General features: G+C 52.3%; 1 protein-coding gene across 1 annotated transcript in view; it reads right to left on the bottom strand.

Moving 5' to 3' along the window:
- The window catches only part of TTN (titin), a 273,859-nt gene that overhangs the window by 190,597 nt on the left and 62,721 nt on the right, over positions 1 to 20,541 (bottom strand). The window contains exons 46-82 of the mRNA XM_019553528.1: positions 19,736 to 20,378; positions 18,678 to 18,956; positions 17,119 to 17,682; positions 16,274 to 16,555; positions 15,893 to 16,171; positions 15,195 to 15,473; positions 14,817 to 15,098; positions 14,420 to 14,713; positions 14,027 to 14,305; positions 13,593 to 13,874; positions 13,223 to 13,501; positions 12,864 to 13,142; positions 12,472 to 12,750; positions 12,044 to 12,331; positions 11,646 to 11,924; positions 11,102 to 11,383; positions 10,698 to 10,976; positions 10,299 to 10,577; positions 9,912 to 10,190; positions 9,512 to 9,799; positions 8,987 to 9,265; positions 8,461 to 8,742; positions 8,125 to 8,127; positions 7,391 to 7,669; positions 7,022 to 7,303; positions 5,997 to 6,275; positions 5,608 to 5,895; positions 5,141 to 5,419; positions 4,750 to 5,028; positions 4,361 to 4,639; positions 3,957 to 4,244; positions 3,533 to 3,820; positions 2,241 to 2,522; positions 1,197 to 1,475; positions 835 to 1,116; positions 453 to 731; positions 50 to 337 (exon numbers count right to left, since the gene is read on the bottom strand). Coding sequence (XP_019409073.1) covers positions 50 to 337; positions 453 to 731; positions 835 to 1,116; positions 1,197 to 1,475; positions 2,241 to 2,522; positions 3,533 to 3,820; positions 3,957 to 4,244; positions 4,361 to 4,639; positions 4,750 to 5,028; positions 5,141 to 5,419; positions 5,608 to 5,895; positions 5,997 to 6,275; positions 7,022 to 7,303; positions 7,391 to 7,669; positions 8,125 to 8,127; positions 8,461 to 8,742; positions 8,987 to 9,265; positions 9,512 to 9,799; positions 9,912 to 10,190; positions 10,299 to 10,577; positions 10,698 to 10,976; positions 11,102 to 11,383; positions 11,646 to 11,924; positions 12,044 to 12,331; positions 12,472 to 12,750; positions 12,864 to 13,142; positions 13,223 to 13,501; positions 13,593 to 13,874; positions 14,027 to 14,305; positions 14,420 to 14,713; positions 14,817 to 15,098; positions 15,195 to 15,473; positions 15,893 to 16,171; positions 16,274 to 16,555; positions 17,119 to 17,682; positions 18,678 to 18,956; positions 19,736 to 20,378 — 10,789 coding nt within the window. The remainder of the gene's footprint in view (positions 1 to 49; positions 338 to 452; positions 732 to 834; positions 1,117 to 1,196; positions 1,476 to 2,240; positions 2,523 to 3,532; positions 3,821 to 3,956; positions 4,245 to 4,360; positions 4,640 to 4,749; positions 5,029 to 5,140; positions 5,420 to 5,607; positions 5,896 to 5,996; positions 6,276 to 7,021; positions 7,304 to 7,390; positions 7,670 to 8,124; positions 8,128 to 8,460; positions 8,743 to 8,986; positions 9,266 to 9,511; positions 9,800 to 9,911; positions 10,191 to 10,298; positions 10,578 to 10,697; positions 10,977 to 11,101; positions 11,384 to 11,645; positions 11,925 to 12,043; positions 12,332 to 12,471; positions 12,751 to 12,863; positions 13,143 to 13,222; positions 13,502 to 13,592; positions 13,875 to 14,026; positions 14,306 to 14,419; positions 14,714 to 14,816; positions 15,099 to 15,194; positions 15,474 to 15,892; positions 16,172 to 16,273; positions 16,556 to 17,118; positions 17,683 to 18,677; positions 18,957 to 19,735; positions 20,379 to 20,541) is intronic.

The following is a 20,541-nucleotide window of genomic DNA, read 5'->3' as shown; positions in this document are numbered from 1 at the left end:
TTGCAGGTGGCGGGGGGAGGGGGGGGATACCTGGCTGCCTGGCACTGACCTTGCACAGTCAAGAAGGCACTGCACTCATCAGATCCTGCAACGTTTGCCGCGACACAAGTGTACGGGCCCGTGTCTGAGGGCTCCAGGTGGTTGAGTTTCAGGGCACAAACATTGTCGGAAAAGGAGATCTCATGTTTCTCTCCGCTCACGAGCTCGGTGCCGTCCTGGAACCAGCCCACGGAGAGGGGCGGCGTGCCCGAGACCTTGCACTCCAGCAGCGCGGCGGAGCCCAAGACGCCGCGCGTTTCCTTTAACTTCCTCGTGAAAGAAGGAGGCACGAGGCGATCTAGGGCAGGGGAAGGCAAGAGCCCGTCGGCTTTGGTACGTCTTTGCCTCGGGGTTGGGGCGGGGGGAGGGGTTCAAGGAGAGGCGGTCGTAAGGAGCCGCGCCTGCCGACTCACCTGAGACATCCACGGAAGAGGTGCAGCTGCTCTCGCCCACCTCGTTGTGCACCTCGAAGGTGTAGAGCCCCGAGTCCGCCGCGCCCGCCGACAGCACCCGCAGCGTGCACACGTTGTTGAAGAAGCTGATCTGATACTTGCGGTCGGTCCTGAGCTCGCGCCCGTCCTTCAGCCACCGGGTGAAAAGCTCCGGCGTCCCCGCCACCTTGCACTCCAGGCTGAAGGGGTTGCCGCCCATGACTGTCATGGGCTCGGGCTTCTCTAAAATGACTGCCGGCTCTGCAGGAAGAAGGGGCAGGGAAAGGAAGCGTGACGGCCCGGCGGTGCGACCCGGGGGACGGGACGCCCCGACGGCAGGAGACCCGGCTGCTCCCCTACTGACCTAGCACTTGCAGGAAAGCGGAGCACTCCCGCATGCCGGCGTCGTTCTTGATCTGGCAGATGTACTTCCCGGAGTGGGCCCCCTCGGCGCTGCCGATCTCCAGCGTGGCCACGTTGTCCTCGAAGAACATCTGGACCGTGTCGCTTTCTCGGATGATGTCGCCCTTGTCCTTGAGCCACAGCACGGAAATGGGCGGGGAGCCCTCCACCACCGCCTCCAGGGCCGTGGGCTCCCCGACGAAGATGGCGACGTCGCTGAGCTTGCTCACGAAGCGCGGAGGCTCTGGAGGGGACAGAGGCAGTCAGCGGGGGAGCGAGGCACCTCGCGGGGTCAAGGCAAGAAGGAAAGAGAGAGCCACCAACCTTTGAATCGCACCGGACAGGCGCAAGTGTCGCTCCCCACCTCGTTCATGGCTTTGCACTGATACTCCCCCGTGTCCTGCGCCTCCAGGCTGAGGATGTGCAGGCTGGCATTGAAGTGCTTGGCTGTCACCTTGAACTTCTTGCTGCTTCTGACTTGCCGCCGGTCCTTGAACCAGGCGACCTCGAAGGGCGGCGTGCCCGAGATCTCGCACTGGAGGACAACGTCTGCTCCTTTCAGTGTGTCCACGGGGCTAGGGGTCTTGCTAAAAACGGGAGGCTCTATAAAAAAAGCATCGCATCAGAGCCCATGAGTGCAAGCCCCGGGCCGGGCTGCTGCGATCAACGAGATATCGAGAAAGGCGAGCCAGCAGGTATGCTCGTAAAGCCATATTTAGCCGCCTAAAACGGGATCTAGCCTTCAAAAGTGCTGAGCACCCGCAGTTCCCATCGGGGCTAGGATCTCTCTAGGGCTATAAATTCCCAGGTCGGACATTTGAGCGCGATGCCAGCGGCTTGAATCGGGGACACAGGGCGTGCCTTGCCCCCCGGGTGTGCCCCCCGGAGCCCAGCGCCGCCCGCCGGTCCGTCCTGGTCCGCCGCTGCCCCGCCCGCGGCTGCCGGACGTCACCGCCCGCTCGGCCGCCCTCAGCCCGGCCCCGGCACTGCTATTCCGGGCCCCTGCCCCCGCGCCCGGTATTTCCTCCCCTCCCCGCCTGTCCTACCCTACCCATTTGTCCAGTCCCTTCATCTGTTGTCACTAGACTAAGCTTTGAAGGCTCAGCTGTCTCCCCCCAAGACGTCTGTCAAGCACCCAGGACCGGGAGCCCCTGGCTGGGCCCTCTCAGGACGGCCACGGGGAGCCCCGGCTGCGCCGGGCGGGCTCGTACTCCCCGAGCTTTGCTACGGACGTGCGTGGAAAAGGCACGGAGCCACGAGGGCGGAGCGGGGCCGAGTCTAGAGACGAAACCGGCCGCTTGGACGGAAGAGATCGCTCGGGTAAGATCGCAAGGGAATGAGGAGGGAGGGGGAGCAGCGGCTCCTAACCTTTCACTGTGAGCGCGGTGCTGCAGCTGGCGGTACCGATGGGATTGTGGGCTTCACAAATGTAATCGCCGCTGTCTTCGACGCCGGCGTCAAGAATAGCGAGCACGGCCACCCCGTCCGCGAGGGACGCTCGCAGCTTGTCGCTGGGGCGGATCTCATGGTCGTTCCTGTACCACACGACTCTGATTTCCGGCGAGCCACTTATTTTGCACTCCAGTTGAACGGAGTCGCCCTGTTTCACGAATCTCGACGCCTCTAGTTTCTTCACAAACTTGGGAGGTTCTGTGAAAGGAAACGAGTCGATAAAAGACAATGCTTAGTGTTCCTCTGCCACCATGGCTGGGACCAGTAAGAAACCTTGAGAGTGCAAGAAATGAGTAACGGAAATCACTTGTGTGGCGGCAGTGGCTACAAACCGCAATTCAGGTTTCCCATAGGTGGCAGAATATGCGGGGGAGATAAGGCAAAAAAACCCTGGAGTGGGAGTCTGTCCTCATCTCCACGGGTGGGAAACAGCCCGCTGAAGTTAGTAATCCCCAACCACGACAAAATGTTGGGCGAAATCCCCGCCCCGTTGAAGTCAAAGGGAGTTTTGTCATTAACTTCAGTCGGACTAAAATTTCATTCCTAGTGCTAATGGCGGGGGGGGGATGCTTCAAAAGGTTCAGAATAGTGTACACTGAATATTAAGCCTACACCCGGGACCTTCTTTTAAATCTCTAGAGACTGTCAAGCTGAACATATGCAAGGTTGAGCGGGGTAAAGAACCCGAATTGGTCTTATTCCAAATTGGTTTACCAATTCATAATCCGCTACGAAAATACCCGTTAAGGTTGAAGAATTGTTTGGCGGCATTTTGCTGCCCTAAAAGTATAAATAAAAACAAGCACGATTTGCTATTTTGCTGTCTGTCGACAGTAAAATTACTATATTAAATTATCACCATAGTCTGGTTTAACATGCAAATAACGATCAAAGAATGGCATAAATCTAAAGCAAGGAACATGGGAAGTAGTATATAGGTCCATCTCTAGTGCATGTACTTGCAAGGGGGACTAGGAGACAGTGTCCCCTTATACGTAGTTTTTGCACACTCTTTCACACTGCAGCATGAAGAAGTAAAAGAAATTATTTCATATGTATAATATCAACGGGTTAACGTTAGCAGCTGGGTAAACTCCTTTCCATATAGCCCCAACGCGAAAGGATATCACGAACTTTTCAAATAAGAGAGAGAGAGATCCCTTTTCCTCAAAGAAAACAAATTAGTGCGGACTGCTCCATGTCAATACCTTTAACACTAAGTTGGGCTGAGCAAAAATCTTTCCCAACTTCATTAGTGGCTTGGCAGGTATACTGGCCGGAGTCTCCTTTGCTTGCTCTCAGGACTCTCAGGTGGGCGGTGTTTGCTACAAATGTAATGTTATAGTTTCCTCCAGTTCGGATCTCTCTGCCGTCTTTCACCCAGGTGACCTGTATGGGTTGGGCTCCAGTAACATGACATTCAAAATCAGCACTTTCCCCGACGGGAACATCTATGGGTGCAGGTTTTATATCAAAGACGGGAGCTTGCTTGGGTTCTGGAAATGAAGCAGAACGGCAGAGTGCTGATTGCTCATGACAAGATGCACTAAACGCGGCAGATATCGGGTCAGGCACAAAGAGGAAAGAAGTGGGCTATGCATTAAAGAGAAAACGATTCAGTAGGGGACGAACCTGTGACTGTGAGCCTAGCACTAGAGGTAGCGGTGCCAACAGGATTAGTAGCCGTGCAAGAGTATTGTCCGGTGTAATTCATCTCGGTTTGCGCCAGCTGAAGAGTTGCTACGTTATCTACGAACGAGGTCTGCACGTTATGATCGTCTGTCAGCGGGACACCGTCTTTATACCAACTCACAGTAATAGGCTCTGAACCGTTTAGACGACAAGTAAATTTAACGGCAAAGCCAACAGTTTGCTCCATGTCTTTTAATTTCCTGACAAATGAAGGTGGAAGTTTGCGCTCTGTAAGAAAACAAGCAAATTAAAATGTGTTTCCCATGGCATTTATCTGGTAAAGCTATCCGTGCAAGAAAGAGCTGTAACAAGTCGTTCTCAACAAGCTGTAATGAAAATATCACCTTGAATTGCTAAGACAGCCTTTGTAGATGCAGTTCCTACGCTGTTCTCGGCTCTGCAGACATATTCTCCACTGTCATTTCTATCTACTTTATTAAAAACGAGTGTAGCGACATTGTCTTTAAAGAATATTTTGTACTCAGGAGTGGATCTCAATTTTGTATCTCCTTTATACCAAGACACTGTAATCTCTGGTGTTCCAGCAACTTGGCATTGCAAAGTCGTATAGTCTCCAACTGATACCTCAAGAGGTTTCAAGTGTGTGACGAAATACGGAGGCTCTAAGAAAAGAAAACCCAAACCGATCGTTAGAGCCCGTAAGGCAGCCGGACCTGAGAAGATGCTTTCTGGCAAGGACAATGAAGAGAAATAAAACAACATGGTCACACACCTAGTGTAGACACCAGGGCTTCACAGATATCTCTGCCCGCCTCGTTCTCCACATGGCAGCTGTATTCTCCCTCGTCATCTTTGCTACTGTTAAGAATTTCTAGAATACAAGATCTTTCCGTGGTGGTGATGCTGCACCTCTCAGACTGAGATATAGCGCGCCCATTCTTCTTCCATGTCACTGAGATTGGCAGGCTACCAGTGTAGGTGCTTTCCAAAATGATGGGTTTCCCCGGCTCCACATACTGATCACTCAGCTTTTTCACAAAGACGGCTGGTTCTAATGGCCAGCAAGAAGCAAAAAAAAAAAAAAAAAAAAATCAATATTGAGTTTCAGTGTACAAAAGTATGGCTATGTTACAGTAAGAAGAGAAACTGGAATAAGTACAAACCTTTTACTGAAAGACGGGTTGTACAGGATGCCCTGCCTGCCTCGTTTGTCACTAAGCAAGTATATTCTCCACTCTGGAGTGGGTCTAGATCAAACAACTCCAGCTCTGAAACCGAATCCTCAAAATAGAGGTTACACTTGTCCCCTGGCACGAGTTCATTGGCCCCTCGGAACCAGTGCACCTTAAATGGAGGGGTCCCTCTGATAACACTGGTAAAGGTAACACTCGTGCCTGGCAGGACGTCCACAGCTTCGGGTACCTTCACGAAAGACGGCGGCTCTAAACACACGTGGGGAAAAAGAACAAGTTAATATCACTGAAGTCTGGCACTTACATGTACGGCTGGAAAATGAAGAGCAAAGAAATTACGACCCAATGAATGCTTTCCCCAAAATACACTCAGAAAAGAACAGAGGTGTCCGAGCAGGAGAACTGTGCAAAGAAGGAGCTGAGCACCCTGTACTGACCTTGCACGGTCATCACTGCTCTGCACTCGTCGGACCCAGCCACGTTGACAGCTTTGCACGTGTACGTCCCCGTATCTGATGAGCTCAATGAACTGACTTCCAAAACGCAGACGTTGTCTGAAAACGTGATCTGGTGCTTTTCTCCACTTACTACCTTATTTCTATCGTGAAACCAGGCAACTGAAATAGGAGGCGACCCAGATACTTTGCACTCCAGAAGCACAGAGGAGCCCAGTACGCCAAAGGTTTCTTTTAGTTTTCTTGTGAAAGAAGGCGGAATAATGCGATCTGTGTAAGAAAAATGTAAGAAATCCACAGTGGTTTAAAAGGGAGGTAAGCTGCCTAAAGAAAACCTTGGTGAAAGACGGAAGACAAACGACCCAACCAACCTAGGACGTCAACTGAGGCCGTGCAGCTGCTTTTGCCAACGTCGTTCTGCACGGCGAAGGTGTATAGCCCGCTGTCTTCCTTCTCGGAGTCGAGGATCTTAAGGGTAGATACTTTGTTGTGGAAAGTGATTCTGTATTTGTGGCTGCTTGTCAGCTCCTTGCCATCCTTAAACCAGCCCACCGAAAGCTCGGGCGTGCCGGCCACTTTGCACTCTAGAGTACAGGCATCGCCTACAGTAACCTGCATGGGCTCTGCCCTCTCCACAATGACTGCAGGCTCTGGAAGGAGAGACAGGCTAGGTGAACCACCCACATTACTCACGGGGATACCACGATAGCACAAACGTACGAATTGCATCGCAGTTTATTTGAGCTGGGGTTTTAGAGAACTGCCTTTCTCCACCCTTCACCCCCCTCTCTCTCTATTACAGGCCTTATCGGACAGAGATTATTGTTACTATTATTGTTGTTGCTGCTGCTGCTCTCAGTTTCTACAGCACAGCAAGGTTCCTGTCGTGGCAGGAAACGTTAGGCACTATCCTCATTTAAATAACTAGCCCTAGAGAGGAACAGTGGGACAAACCCCTGATCAGACCCTTTTCACTTCCCCTCTCAGCATCCACTCTCTGCCACTGCGACACAGGATACTGGGCAAGATGGGCCTACGGTCTGAGCCAGGGAATGGCAGTTTTTTCCTGAGAAAGTGCTAATCCTCTCAGTTTAAACGTTATCTGGAAGAGGGCACACTTTCCACTACGAGGTTTCACAGTGTGATCTTTCTCCGGGAGCTCCCTCTCAGTGCCAGACTGATCCAAGCCCTGCGTTTCTATGACTGAGAAGCTGTTCTCTGCTCACAACGCGGGAGGGATAAAGATCCCCCCCGCCCCCCACTTTACATCACTTTTGAAATCAGCTTCCAGCATAAAGAAAGAAAACGGTGAGTTAACGCCTCGTTTCACCTAAGCCCCTGAATACAGCTCAGCTCACTTACAAAAACTGCAGGCGCCCCCAGCTGAGATACCGACCTAGCACTGTGAGGGTGGCCATGCACTCCCGGGTCCCCGCATCGTTTCTGGTCTGACAGATGTACTTCCCAGCACTGCTGGGCTCTGCACTTGCGAGCTGCAGAGTGGCAACATTGTCCACAAATGTAATCCTAGTGTTTTCGCTTTCTCTAATGACGTCTTCCTTGTCTTTAAGCCACTGCACCGAAATAGGTTGAGAGCCCTCCACTTTGGCTTGCAATTCTACCGGTTCGCCGACCACAACCGTGAGGCTGTTGATTTTCGTCACGAATTTGGGGGGTTCTGAAGCGGAAAGAGGGACTGGTGAGGTGAAGCTCTCCCGTGCCCGCCGAGGGCGCGATCAGTACGGGGCAGTGCCCTCCTGCTTACCTTTCATCCTCACAGTGCACAGACAAGTGTCGCTGCCCACGTCGTTCTGGGCCTTGCACTGGTACTCGCCGATGTCGGCAGCCTCCACGCCCAGGATGTGCACGCTGGCGTTGTAATTCTTGGCTGTAACCTTGTACTTTTTACTAGTGCGGATTTGTCGCCTGTCTTTGTACCAGGTGACATCGAAGGGCGGCGTCCCAGAAATCTCACATTCGAGACTAACCTCAGCCCCTTTGAGCGAGTCTACTGGAGAGGGCTTCCTGCTGAAAACGGGGGGCTCTACAGGGGAAAGAAAGCAGTCGGCATCCGGCTCGCTCCCAGCGCAAACAAACACCTAGAGACTGTGCTTGCAGCAAAGCGAGGAGGGAAACCCTTGGGCTTTCCCGGCGCCTCTGCCTGTTCTCGACATGACGGAGCAAGACAGCCCCGGTGTTCACAGCGAAGCCTTGCAGCGGGATCAGCCCCGCAGCAGACTAAGAGTGACTCCCATTTGCACATCAAGCAGTGCAAAACCGTAAGTGACCGGATTTATGTTATTATGCCCAGCGATTGGGTTGGATATTAGAAAAACACTTTCTCACTAGGAGGGTGGTGAAGCACTGGAACAAGATAGCTAGAGAGGGGGTGGAACCTCCATCCTTGGAGGTCCTTAAGGCCCGGCCTGCCAAACCCCTGGCTGGGATGATCTAGTTGGGGATGGTCCTGCTTTGAGCAGGGGGGGTGGACCAGATGACCTCCTGAGGTCCCTTCCAACCCTAATTTCCTATGATTGTATGATTCAGCTCCATGAGGCAGCAGGTCCCAGGAGCACTGTCAAAAATATCATAGCTCAAGCTTTAGGAAAAGCCTCCTCATCCAGTAAGGATGAATTAAATTAGAAAAACCTTCTTAGTAACCTGGGAGGCCACTGGGCAGAGTGGCTTAAGGGGCGGGGGGAGGGGAAGAAAGATAGCCCCGAATTAAAAAATAAGCAGCACATATGTCTGAGAGATCCGAAAAATTAATGGATTGATCGATTAAAATAATGAATAATAAGAATAAACTAATCACAGGAAAGAGCGACTGCTAACCTTTCACCACAACTTTGGTGCTGCAGCTTGCTTTGCCAGCAGGATTGTGAGCTTCACATATGTAATCGCCACTGTCTTCAGTGCTGAGATGGTTCATTTCAATCACCGCCACGGAGTCAATGAATGACATCCTGAATTTTTCACTGGCAATAATCTCGTGGTCATTTCGGAACCACACCACTTTGATCTCTGGAGAGCCGCTTATTTTGCATTCAAGCCGGGCGGAGTCACCCTGCTTTACTACTTTTGACGCTTCTAATTTCTTGACAAACTTGGGGGGTTCTATGAAACCAAAGAGAAATGGAGATAAAGAAGGTGGCAATGCGGGGATTTCTGAATTAATATCGAGAGGGGGGAGAACAAATTAAAGAAATGTAGGTACGGCTGAAAGGTACGGCAGGGCTTAAGAGTCTCCACAATTAGGAGCACAGCAAAAGAATTCGCTTGGAAACATTTACAAGAAATGAGTTGGGCTTGATCAAAGACTGACAAAAGGGAGGAACACAAGACGGGAACGTCCGCACACCTGTTACCATCAGAGTTGTCGCGCAAGAATCACTACCAACGTCATTGGAGACATGGCAAGTATAGTGGCCACTCTTTGTAACATCCACTGAGTACAGGTTTAAGAAACCCGTTGACCCTTCTACCCCAAGGAAACAATTAGGGCCGGGTACAAGTTCCAAGTCTTCTTTAAACCATTTTATCGTAAACGGCGGCGTCCCTTTCAGCACAGCTTTAAATTCCACCACGGAGTCGGGGATGGCTTGCTGGCTCGCGGGTTTTACTAGGAAGCTTGGTGGCTCTATATTTTTTTAAAGGGAAAAAAACAGATTTAGTTAAATCCTTTGCAGAGGAGACGGCTGAAGATGAAGCAAAGAAAGCAATCGAAGAAAGTAAAAGTGTCGAGCAGTTCATAAAGAAAAGGAAACCGCGGAGAAAGAAAATATGCTATTATTCAAAGACTTGAAGATTGTAATTAGTTGTTAAAGATTTACGTATTTCCCCAGCCGCTTGGTTAGCTAAGAAGAAGCTGTAAAGAGTTTCAAACCTTTCACGGTCAGGACCGCACTGCAGGAGTCGCTGCCCGCCACGTTAGACACGCTGCACGTGTAATTGGCGGTGTCCTCCAGCTCCAGATTAACAATTTCCAGCGACACTGTATTCTCGTGGCACTGGCTTCGGTGTTTTGCGCTATCAGTTATCTCCTTCCCATCCTTGTACCACTTGGCAGCAATGGGGAGTGAGCCGGAAACTTTGCACTCCATGTGGACTGATGATCCCACAACGTTATCTTTTTTCGTTAATTTTTTAGTAAACGACGGAGGGATTGATTGATCTGCCCAACAAGAATGGCAAAACACATCAGTCAGCTTCCCGTGCTCCCTTTGCAGACACGTCTTTTTTTTTTTTCCACAAAGAAAGCAATTTTGGTTAAAGGAAATACAAACCTAGCACTGACAAAACAGCCTCGCAGGTGCTGCTGCCAAAATCATTCTCCACCTTAAAGGAGTAGGTGCCACTGTCCTCTTTCATCACCGGTTCAATCCTGAAACTGGCCACGTTATTTTCAAAGCTCATTGTATAATATCTACTGGGCAGAAGCTGTTTGCCATCTTTATACCATTTCACTCGAAGTTCTGGTGTGCCGGCCACAGTGCACTCCAAGGTCACTGGGTCTCTTTCAGTCACTTTAACCGATTTAGCCTTTTCTATGATCTGGGCGGGTTCTGCAGTAAGAATTAAAGTGCAAATGCGTTAAAGTTCCCCAGAGTGGCGGGCGGGTGTCTTTTAAAGCCGAGCTACAGCATCGTCTCGAAACCGCAGGGCTTACAAACCTTGCACAAAGAGCAAGCCGAAGCACTTCTCCACGCCTGACTCGTTCCTGGCCTGACACGTGTACCTCCCGCGGTGACTGATGTCCACGCTTCTGATCTGCAGCGTGGCCACATTGTTCACGAATGTCACGCGGAAGTTCTTGTCCTCCTCGATGATTTTCTCATCCTTTATCCACGACACGGACAAAGGATGAGCCCCTGCGACCACGCACTGAAGCTCCGCCGAGCTTTTCAGCACGGTGGTGACATTCTCCAGCTTTTTTACGAAGGAGGGTGGCTCTGTGGGTTAAAACAATAAAAAAGAAGCCGGGGAAGGGGAGTTACCGTTTAATCGTTTTTAACTCAGTAAAGAAGTGGAGCGTTTGGAGCGGGGTTTCCCATCGGTGTCCCTGAACTGACCTTTCAAACCTACTCTGGTGCTGCAGGAGCAGCTGCCTCCGTCGTTGGAAATAACGCACTGGTATTCGCCAGCGTCCGAGACATCGCAGTTGGTGACGTTAAGGGCAAACACTGCCTCCTGGGCACTCATGGCATACTTTTTGCTGCTGTAAATCTCCTTGTTGTTTTTCAGCCAGGTCACTTCGAAAGGCGGGGTGCCCGCGACCTCGCAGTCCAGCGAGGCGTCAAGGCCTTTCACGACGTCCACGGGCCTCAGCTCCCGGATGAAGGTGGGGGGTTCTGCAGCAAGGAGCGCACAGGAGGGAGGAAGGGCAGCAGCTTAATACGGAGCGGGGCCAAAAAAAGAAGAGCCGAACTGCAGCTCGGCACCAAAAAAGGCAACCAAAACCCTGCTGAGAACTGACCTTTCACTTTCAGCTCAACGCTGCAGCTCTCGCTACCCGCGTCGTTGTGCGCCTCGCACACGTACGTGCCGCTATCCTCCACTGTGGCATCGGTCACTTTGCAAACGGCAAAGCCGTCCACGAAAGAGATGCCATACTTGGCGCGGTCGGTCACTTCGTTGCCATCAACGTACCAGGTCACGTGGATTTCGGGCGTGCCTGATACTTGGCACTCGAAAGTGGTGGACTTCCCTTTCCTCAAAGCCACGACAGGACTTGGCGTCTGAATAAACCTGGGGGGCTCTGGACGCGAGCAAAAGAAGAAGAAAAATGGAAGGCTTGACTCACTCGAGTCGCACCTCAGAAATAAACCATCGTTCCCAGTAACGAGAGAAACCCACGACACGAGATGACATTTTCTTGGAGTCTCAGAGCAGCAGAGGCTCCCTGTGTCTGAAGAACGGTGATTGCGCCCGAAAGCTTGCCCCCAACTACTCCGACGGTGTAATAAAAGGTAGCACAGCTACTCAAAGAACCGTGCTGGAAATGAATTAAGAGCACACACCTTTCACAAAGAGATTGGCTTTGCAAGTCGCTGTACCCACGTCGTTGCTTATCTGGCAGGTGTAGGTCCCTGAATCCGAAGTCTTGGCTGAAAACAGCTCGAGCACACTGGAGGTGTCATCCTTCCAGACAGAGCGAGTGGCCCCTGAAAGAAGCTCTTTGCTCTCTTTAAACCACTTGATCTGCATAGGAACGGTGCCTTTCACAAGCGCTTTGAACTGCACTCTAGCGTTGGGCACCACGTCTTGTGACTGGGGCTTTTCCACGAAATAAGGTGGTTCTATAACGGACAGAAAAATGGAGGAGAGGGAGGGATGGGGGAGAATCGCTTTAGGATCAAAGAACTCCGAAAAGGCCAAGGAAACGCTTAGTACCCGCCAAAGAGTAAGCCGCTCAAACCTTTGACTGTTAAGTATCCACTGCACTGATTACTTCCTGCTTTATTTGTGGCCTCGCAGGTGTAAGACCCACTGTCAGTTCCTTCCAGCTGACTGACCTCCAGGAAAGCGGTGTTATCAATGAAAGAATATTTGTGCTTCTCGCTTGCCGTGATCTCCTGGCCATCCTTGTACCACTGGATACTTATCGGATGTGACCCAGACACTATACACTCCAAGTGGACGAAGGACCCTTTAATGCTGTCCATTTTCTTAAGCTTTTTTGTGAATTTAGGCGGTATGATAAGATCTAGCCGAGAGTTAAAAAAAGAAACAAAACCAAACGAAACAACGGGTTAGATTAAACTGCCCGAGTGCCAGGTCTGGTTTCAGAAAAAGAAAGAGCAAGCAGGACCATAAGGTCACTAGCAGGAGAAGCACTATACACACCTAGCACACTAATGCTAGCTGTACAGCTGCTGCTCCCGACATCGTTGTGAACCTCGAAAGTGTACTCCCCGCTGTCCTTCTTTTCCGCGTGCACAACCTTCAGGACGGACACTGTGTCTGTAACACTGATTTTGTATTTCGGGCCCAAAGTCAGCTCCTTGCCGCCTTTGTACCATTTGACTGTGATGTTTTTAGTTCCTGAAAATTTACACTGCAAGGTGGCGGGGTCGCCCTCGGTAACGTCTATGGACACAGCCTTTTCAACGATAGTTGCAGGTTCTGCGGTAGGTACAGGGAGATACAGCAGGTTAGGTGCATGCCCGCGGGTGGCCAGGGCTCAAAGGAAAAGGCTATTGCTCGGTAACTTTGCAAACACCTCGTGTTAAACTAACCTTTCACTGTGAGCAAAGCAGAGCATCTCTGAATGCCTGCATCGTTTTTAGCCTGACAGAAGTATTTCCCGTCATGCTTCAGTTCAATAGACCTGATCAAGAGAGTGGCTACGTTGTTCACAAAGGTCATTTTCACGTTGTTGTCCTCAACGACTTCATCATTATCTTTCAGCCAGGAGACAGTGATGGGCAAGGAGCCTTTAATGGCAGCCTGAAACACCACTGTGCCTCCTCGGAGGGAGCTAATGTTTTCAATTCTCTTCACAAACTGCGGAGGTTCTGGTGGGGGAAACAGACTGTGTTTAGGACATGTCCGCCGCGGAGGACACGCCCGATGGTGTCATGCCAAAGGGACTAACCTTTTAGGGCCACCTCAGAGCTACAGAAGCAGGTCCCGACGTCATTTGTCACCCTGCACTGATATTCACCAGCGTCTGAAGAATCAAATCTGAATATGTGCAGGCTGATCAAGGATTTCTCGGCGGTAATCCTGTGCTTCTTACTGCTTCTCACCGGTTTATCGTCCTTCACCCAGAACACCTCAAAGGGAGGAGTACCCAGCACTTCGCACTCCAGCACAACATCCGAGTCTTTTAGTACCTCCATGGGCTCAAACTCCTTGCTAAAGTAAGGGGACTCTGTAGTGCAGGGGAGAGAGGTTCGTTTGCCTTGGGATCTTTTAATGTTGCAAAACTGAAGGGGATCGGGGACAGGGGATCTAGCACAAACCTTTGACTGTGACAATACTGCTGCAAGTGTCCTTGCCAGCATCATTTCTTGCCTCACAGAGATATTCCCCACTGTCTTCAATGGCGACATCCATAAGTTTAAGAATCGCCATGGACTTGGAGAAAGACATTTTGTATTTGTCGCTCTCTTTAATTTCCCTGTCATTCTTGAACCATGTGATTTTGATCTCAGGGGACCCAGTCACTTTACAGGCCAGCTGCGCGTAATCGCCTTTCTTTAACAGCTGGGACGGCTCGAGCCTGTCCGCGAAGGCAGCGGGCTCTGGGGATTGAAGAGAGGCGTAAGAGCAAAGACAGAGGAGGAGTGTGGGGGGGAGGTGCGGGGGATTCCCGCGAGCCGGGCTGCCTCCCCCGGGCCCCGGTGCAGGGCCACTGGTAGCTGGGGTGGGAGAAAGGAAGGAAAGAGACGCAAACCTTTCACGAACAAGTTTGCACTGCGCGCCACGGAACCAGCCACGTTGCTGGCTTTGCAAATATATTCCCCGGAGTCGGCGGGTTTGACCGCGTACAGCTCCAGGTAGCTGGCCAGCGGCTCTGTCAAGATAAAGCAGGCCCCGCCGATCTCCAGCTCCGTGTCACCCTTAAACCACTTGATTGTGAGCGGCGTCGTCCCTTTGAAGGTGCTCTTCAACCGCACCGTGGATCCCGGCACTATTTCCTGAGACTCCGGCTCTACTACGAAGCTGGGCGGCTCTAAACGGCGTCGAAAAGAATCACAAAAGAGTGAGGACGAGTTGGCTGCCCTGGCGGGGAAGAAGCAATGGTTACATCATGCAAAGGGAAATGCAAGAAGGCGGTATGCCAAACCTTTCACAAACAACGTGCTACTGCTCTCTTTCACGCCCGCGGAGTTGGTTGCCCTGCAAGTATAAAGCCCTGCATCGTTCGTGTCTAGGTGTTTTATCTCCAGAGAGGCTGAGCCTTCCGCAAAGTGCACCGTGTACTTGGCGCTGGTCTTGATCTCGGTGTCGCGCTTAAACCAGGACACCGTCATGGGGAGGGAGCCCGCGACCTTGCAGTCCAGGCGGCAGGAGCCGCTGACGATGCTGTCCACGTTCCGCAGGGGTTTGGTAAAGAAGGGAGGGAGGGTGCGATCTGTCGGGTGCAGAGCAAAGACAAGAAACCAACCGCGTGAAAAAGAGGGAACCCAGGGCTGACCTGCTGTGTAGGGCCGCAAGGCGGGGCTTCGCAAAGACAAGATACCAACCTAAGACGGTAAAGCTGGTGGTGCAGGCGCTGAGCCCAACGTCGTTAGAGATCTCAAAGGTGTACTCGCCGCTATCCTGGATCTCGGCGGCGTAAAACTTTAGCTGGGCAACGTTATTTTTAAAACTGATCCTGAACTTTTTGCTGGCAGCCAGCGGCCTGCCGTCTTTGAACCACTTGGTTTTTAACTCGGGCGTGCCTGCCACGGTGTACTCCAGAATGACTGGGTCTCCCGCGGTCACCTCAATCACTTCTGCTTTCTCAATAATTTTGGCGGGCTCTACAACAGAATCAAAGACTTGGCATTAAGGACAACTCGAAGCCACTTCCCCTGCTCTGCCGAAGTCTCCGGGAAGCCAGCGTGCCCTGCACTGACCTTTCACTGCCAGCTCTCCGAAGCACGTTTGACTTCCCGCATCGTTCTCGGCCACGCACGTGTACTTGCCCCCCGCGCTAAGCTGGACACCAGCGATCTGCAACGTTGCAAGGCCATGCTCAAAGGTCACTTTGACTTTGTGATCGTCTTTAATAATGTCTTTTCCCTTCATCCATGTGACAGAAATGGGAGCTGACCCTTTGACAACGGCTTGTAAGGTAACCGTGTCTCCCACCAGGGCAGTCACGTTTTCGATTTTCTTAACAAAAGAGGGTGGTTCTGGTTCAAAAGAGAAAAACTCACCGATTAGTAAGTGCATCGTCCTGAGCCCCCGGATACTGCACATCACGCGTTATTTGTTAAAATCCCCTTGTCCAGTGGACAGCATTGGTGCACTACTTAAGTTATCTACGGGCAGGAGGGAGAAGGAGGATCGCGCTGCAGTGAATGCATCACTCGGCAGCACCCACGGGGGGTGGGGCAGGGACACCGAATTGCTCCTCGTTGCTTGCCTTGGAGGTTGCACTGGACTTAGCTACCAAAGATACAGGCAGGACATTATAACACACTAAAGAGCAGCAAGAAAGACGATAAACCCGACACTTTTTCTCTTTTTTTAAGAAATAAGATTTTCTTAAGATTTTTTTAAGTCATTTGTTTCCACAATGCGGCAAAAGAGTTGTCTTTGGCTCACTGACCTTTCAGTATGAATGTGGCACTGCATATGCATTTCCCAACTTCGTTGGCTACTGAACACTCGTATTCACCAACATCCGCGCTATTAAATGAGGAAACCTCCAGAGAAATCACAGACTTCTGAGAGGTCAGCCTGTATTTTTTACTACTGCGGATCTGCTTCTTGTCTTTGAACCAGCCGATTTCGAAAGGGCCGGTGCCAGCCACCTCGCACTGAAGAATGGCATTTGTTCCTTTCACGATCTCGGCTGGCTCGAGGGTTTTGATGAAAGTTGGGGCTTCTACAAAGCATTAAGGCACGAGGAAAGAAAAAATTAGTTCCCGGGCCCCAAAGAGAAAACCACCTCTCCCGAATAAAAAGGCCAGTGACCGTGAGCACAAACCTTTGACAACTATCTCAGTACTGCAGCTATCGCTGCCGACATCGTTAGCTATTTCGCACGAGTAACTTCCACTATCCTCAACTTTCATGTCGGAAATGTCTAGCACGGCCACAAAGTTCACGAAGGACATGTTGTGCTTGTTGCTCTCCCGGATCTCTTTGTTGTTCTTGAACCAGGTCACTTGGATGTCAGGAGAGCCTTTGATTTTGCACTGAAGGCGAGCCGAGTCGCCCGGTGTCAGCAAGTAAGACGGATCCGCCTTCTTCACGAAGGTTGGGGGCTCTGAAGATGTCAAAAAAGAAAAGAAACTTGCAGCAGGGAGCCCTGGAAGAGTGAGTCGGCGCCTAACAAACCAGCGCTTTCCGAGGAGCCGGGCCCCGAGCCCAGCCGAGGCCCAGCCCCAAGATCACATTCCTTAATGAGATCTTCCAGGAAATAAACCCCACCACCAGGCAAAAACCGGGTGGGAAAAAAAGAAGACATCTTCAGGTGGCAGAGAGGACATCGGAAACTGGGAACGACTGGACAGCAGACACGGGAGGGACGATGAAGACAGGAAAGTGAGGTTTCTTTTTTTCACCGGCTTGGAAGAGCAGGCCCCCCTCCTCAATCCTCCCCTCCCCAGGGAGAAGAAGAAAGCCAAGAGCGGATGAAACCTGGTCTTACCCAGGGCCAGATTCACCCTTTAGTGGGCCCTAGGCAAACAAACTCCTGAGCTCCGAGGTAATACTGTATATTTATATTACTTTTTTCACTCAATAATTATAATATGTAAAATAAGCACAACTGGGCCCCTTCTTCACTTAGGGCCCTAGGCATGTGCCTTAATCCGGCCCCGGCCTTACCTCTGACTGCTACCGTAGCGGAGGAGGAGCTGCTGCCCGCCTCGTTGGAGGCGGTGCACACGTAGTGTCCCGAGTCCTTCAGTTTGGCCAGCGGGATTTCCAGCGCTGCTGTTTTGTCCTCGAAGTAAATCTTATAATCCTTGCCAGGAGGGATCTTGTTGCCGTCCTTTGTCCACGCGACGGTCACCTTCCTGTCTTCGTCCACCTGGCACTCCAGGCGGACCTTCTTGTTGACAGGGGACTGCGTGGACTGCAACACCTTGATGAAATGCGGCTTGTCGATAATGACCATCTCCGCCTGGCAGGTGTCCGCGCCGAACTTGTTGGAGGCCTTACAAGAGTAAACCCCCCTGTCGTTCACGGTCAGAGAGGAGATTTCAAGGATGTGTTTGTTCTCGACCGAGGAAATGCGGTGATGGTCGGAAGGGGCGATGGCGGCGCCGTCTTTCTGCCACACCGCCTCGATGACCGGGGTACCGGACACCGTGCACAGGAACCGGGCGCTTTTCCCCACGAAAGTGGTGATAGATTCGGGTCGGGTCAGAAAGGTTGGAGGAAACGCTTCTGCAAAAGAAAGGGCTGCTCAGTTACAGGTCCAAGCGCCGCAAGCGGAGGTCACGCATTGCAAACGGGCCAAAAGAAGAGGTGAGCAATGAAGAGGACAAACGATACTAGGAAGAAAGGAGTCCAGGTCATCTGCCCCTCTGGGACGGTACGTAGCATCCAAAGCCTGGGTTACACCCAGTAAGTACCTATAGACTTGTATGGATTGTAGACTTAAGTTACTAATGTTAATGATATAACCAGGAATATTGGACCCAGGACAGAGCAATAAAAAAAGACACGAATAATGCTCCCAAACCCGCTCAACCAGTACAATCAATATACGGGAGGAGGAAAGAGGGTATATTAAAAATGTGTGCGTTTCAATGTATGAATTGAATATTCAGTAACCTGAGATAGGCCGATAGGTACCCTTGGCTCCCTAAGACAACTGCTCGCTCCCATAATTGTTCCTTTAATCAAGGTGCCTGACCGTTCAATGAAACCGAGCCTCCCACATGAGTCAGTAACCGGGGGGAAAGGTTTGTACAACTGTCAGAGGAAGGGAACTGGACCCTCACACCTGGGTGGATGAAATATATGACAAATCATGCAGACTTTTATTCTTGCAGGTGACGACACTTTTTCTTGCTCAGAGACCGGGGAAAAAGAGGTCCCCCCCAAATAAACGAGAACACACTGATGCGCATTTTCTGGAGGTGAAATGAACCCTCTGCAAGAATCCCTCCATTGAAATAAACACAGTATCTGTTTCGAGTGGATGTAGCCCTGCCCGGCCCATTCCCCGCGTGGCACCCGACTGCCAGTTGTTTCCTCCTCTGGGTGCAGAAAACACCCGAGCCCGGCACTCGCAAAGTCCTGTCCTCTTCGGCCGTTGCACCTGTTTGGATCCGCGTGGCGTCAGACAAGTCATTCAAAAACACAACAAAGAAAACCATGTGGAAGTATCGCGGTGTTCACAATGACAGGAGATCAGATGAAAGCACCGCACTTACCAGACACCTTTAACACTGCAGTGGAGCTCACACTGCCGTACTGGTTGGAAGCCTTGCAGCTGTAGTCTCCACAGTCAACTACCTGCGGCCTGGGGATCTCCAGCGTGGAGATGTAATTCGAGGTGCGAATGGTAAACTTGTCCCCGTCGTATATTTCTCGGCCACTTCTAAACCACTGGAATCTAACGTTAGGGGCCGCCTCAATCTCGCAGGTGAACTTGGCCAGGTGGTTAGCGGCTACCTCCTGCGACTCCAGCCTCCTCCTGAGGATCGGGGCAACTGGAATCAGAAGCACAACAGGTTTCAAATACACGCCCGCTGGCATTCTGGAGAAACAGCCGTTAATGAAATGACCGACTGACATTTACAGGGGTGATTTACTAGCAATCCAAGGAAAGTGACTGTAAAGGAAAAATAACAAACAAAGAATGACCGTCAAACACTGAAAGCACACCGTGAGCAGTGCCAAACTTACTGAACAGAAGGAACCAGGGTGCAAACGCAGAATGTGATCTGAGGAAGACAGTGGCGGTGACAGCACCGGCCTCATGCCTCACAATGTGATATAGAGTATGTGCCACGTTGTGCTGGAACAGCGGGCCATGAAGAAGTGCATGAGACTGGGCTAAGACGGGGTGACAGTGCCCAAGACCTGTGGCCGTGACGAGAAGCGTGAAACCAGGGCCCCGATGGCCGCTCGGTGGACGCGGGGCGCGTGTCGGTGCACGACATGCGCTGTTAAGAAATTCCGAGGCAGGCAAAAGTGACACGTGGGCCCGCTTGAACCTCGCTTATGTGAGGCTCAAGCAAGAGCGAGAACCGGAGCGATGCCAAAAGGGTGAGGAATACGCGGAGTCGCAGGTGGGGGCGGGAAAAGTGAACAACTTCCAGAATGCGAGAGAAGAAAGAGAAAGGGCGAAACCGCTGTTAGTGCTGTGATGGCATTAAGGGAGTCGCCCTGGGTCTCGTAGCTGTATCGGGGGCGATACAGACCAAACGGTCTCTGCGGCACGAGTGCATTAGTGAGTATTAGAGGGCAACAGGATTTGATCCCCAACCTCTTGTTACAACTGTGAGTTTCGCGGCTGTCGCTGTTTTTCCACCGCCATTCAGAGCCTCACAGGCATACTCTCCTTCGTGCACCTCCTTGCACGCTTTGCTGATCACTAGTGTGTACGTGTCCTGATCTCGTGCGCACTTGAACCGTTTGCCTGAATAAACCGCTTTACCTCGGAAAAGCCAATTCACCTTCTTGGCCCCGGCGATGACCGCCACGAGCCTGACGCTCCCGCCTTCCTCCACAACCACATCCACCAGCTCCCTGCGGAGCGCGGGGCGAGCCTCCCCTGCCAGCTGCCCCTCCGCTTCTGCGGCCTCTCCCCCGCCCTCCTCGCGAATCTCTTCCGTCTGCTCCTCCACGTGCAGGGTCTCGCCGGGGGTTTCCAGCGGGGCGGCGGCGGCGGCGGCCAGGTGCGCGGTGAGTGCGCCCGCGCCCACGTCGGGGATGCGCCTCGCGATAGCGGCGGCCGGGGCGGCGCGGGCAGCCCGGGGCTCCTCCAGCTCCGCCGCTGTCTCCACGGCGCCGCGAGCCCGCTGAGGCTCCAGCGCCGCGGGGAGGCTCCCCGCGGGCTCTAGCTGCGCCGGGCCGGCGCTGACAGCCGGCGCTGCCAGGACCAGGGCAGGGGAACGGGCGGAGGCCGCCTGGTGCCGTGGGACGGGGGCCAAAGCGCCGGGCTCGTCTGTGTCCCGGGCCGCCGCCGTGTCTCCCAGCCGGGCGCGGACCAGGCAGGCGGCCAGGGCGGGCTTCGCCTCCTCGCTGACCCTGGCGGCGCCCGCCTCCCCGCCGGCGCCGCCCGCCGCCCGC

The sequence above is a fragment of the Crocodylus porosus genome, unplaced genomic scaffold (genome assembly GCF_001723895.1).
Source record: "Crocodylus porosus isolate Cpor-Errol unplaced genomic scaffold, CroPor_comp1, whole genome shotgun sequence".
Lineage (NCBI taxonomy): Eukaryota > Metazoa > Chordata > Crocodylia > Crocodylidae > Crocodylus > Crocodylus porosus.
Note: the sequence above shows the minus strand (reverse complement) of the source record. Positions and strands in the feature narration are given on the sequence as shown.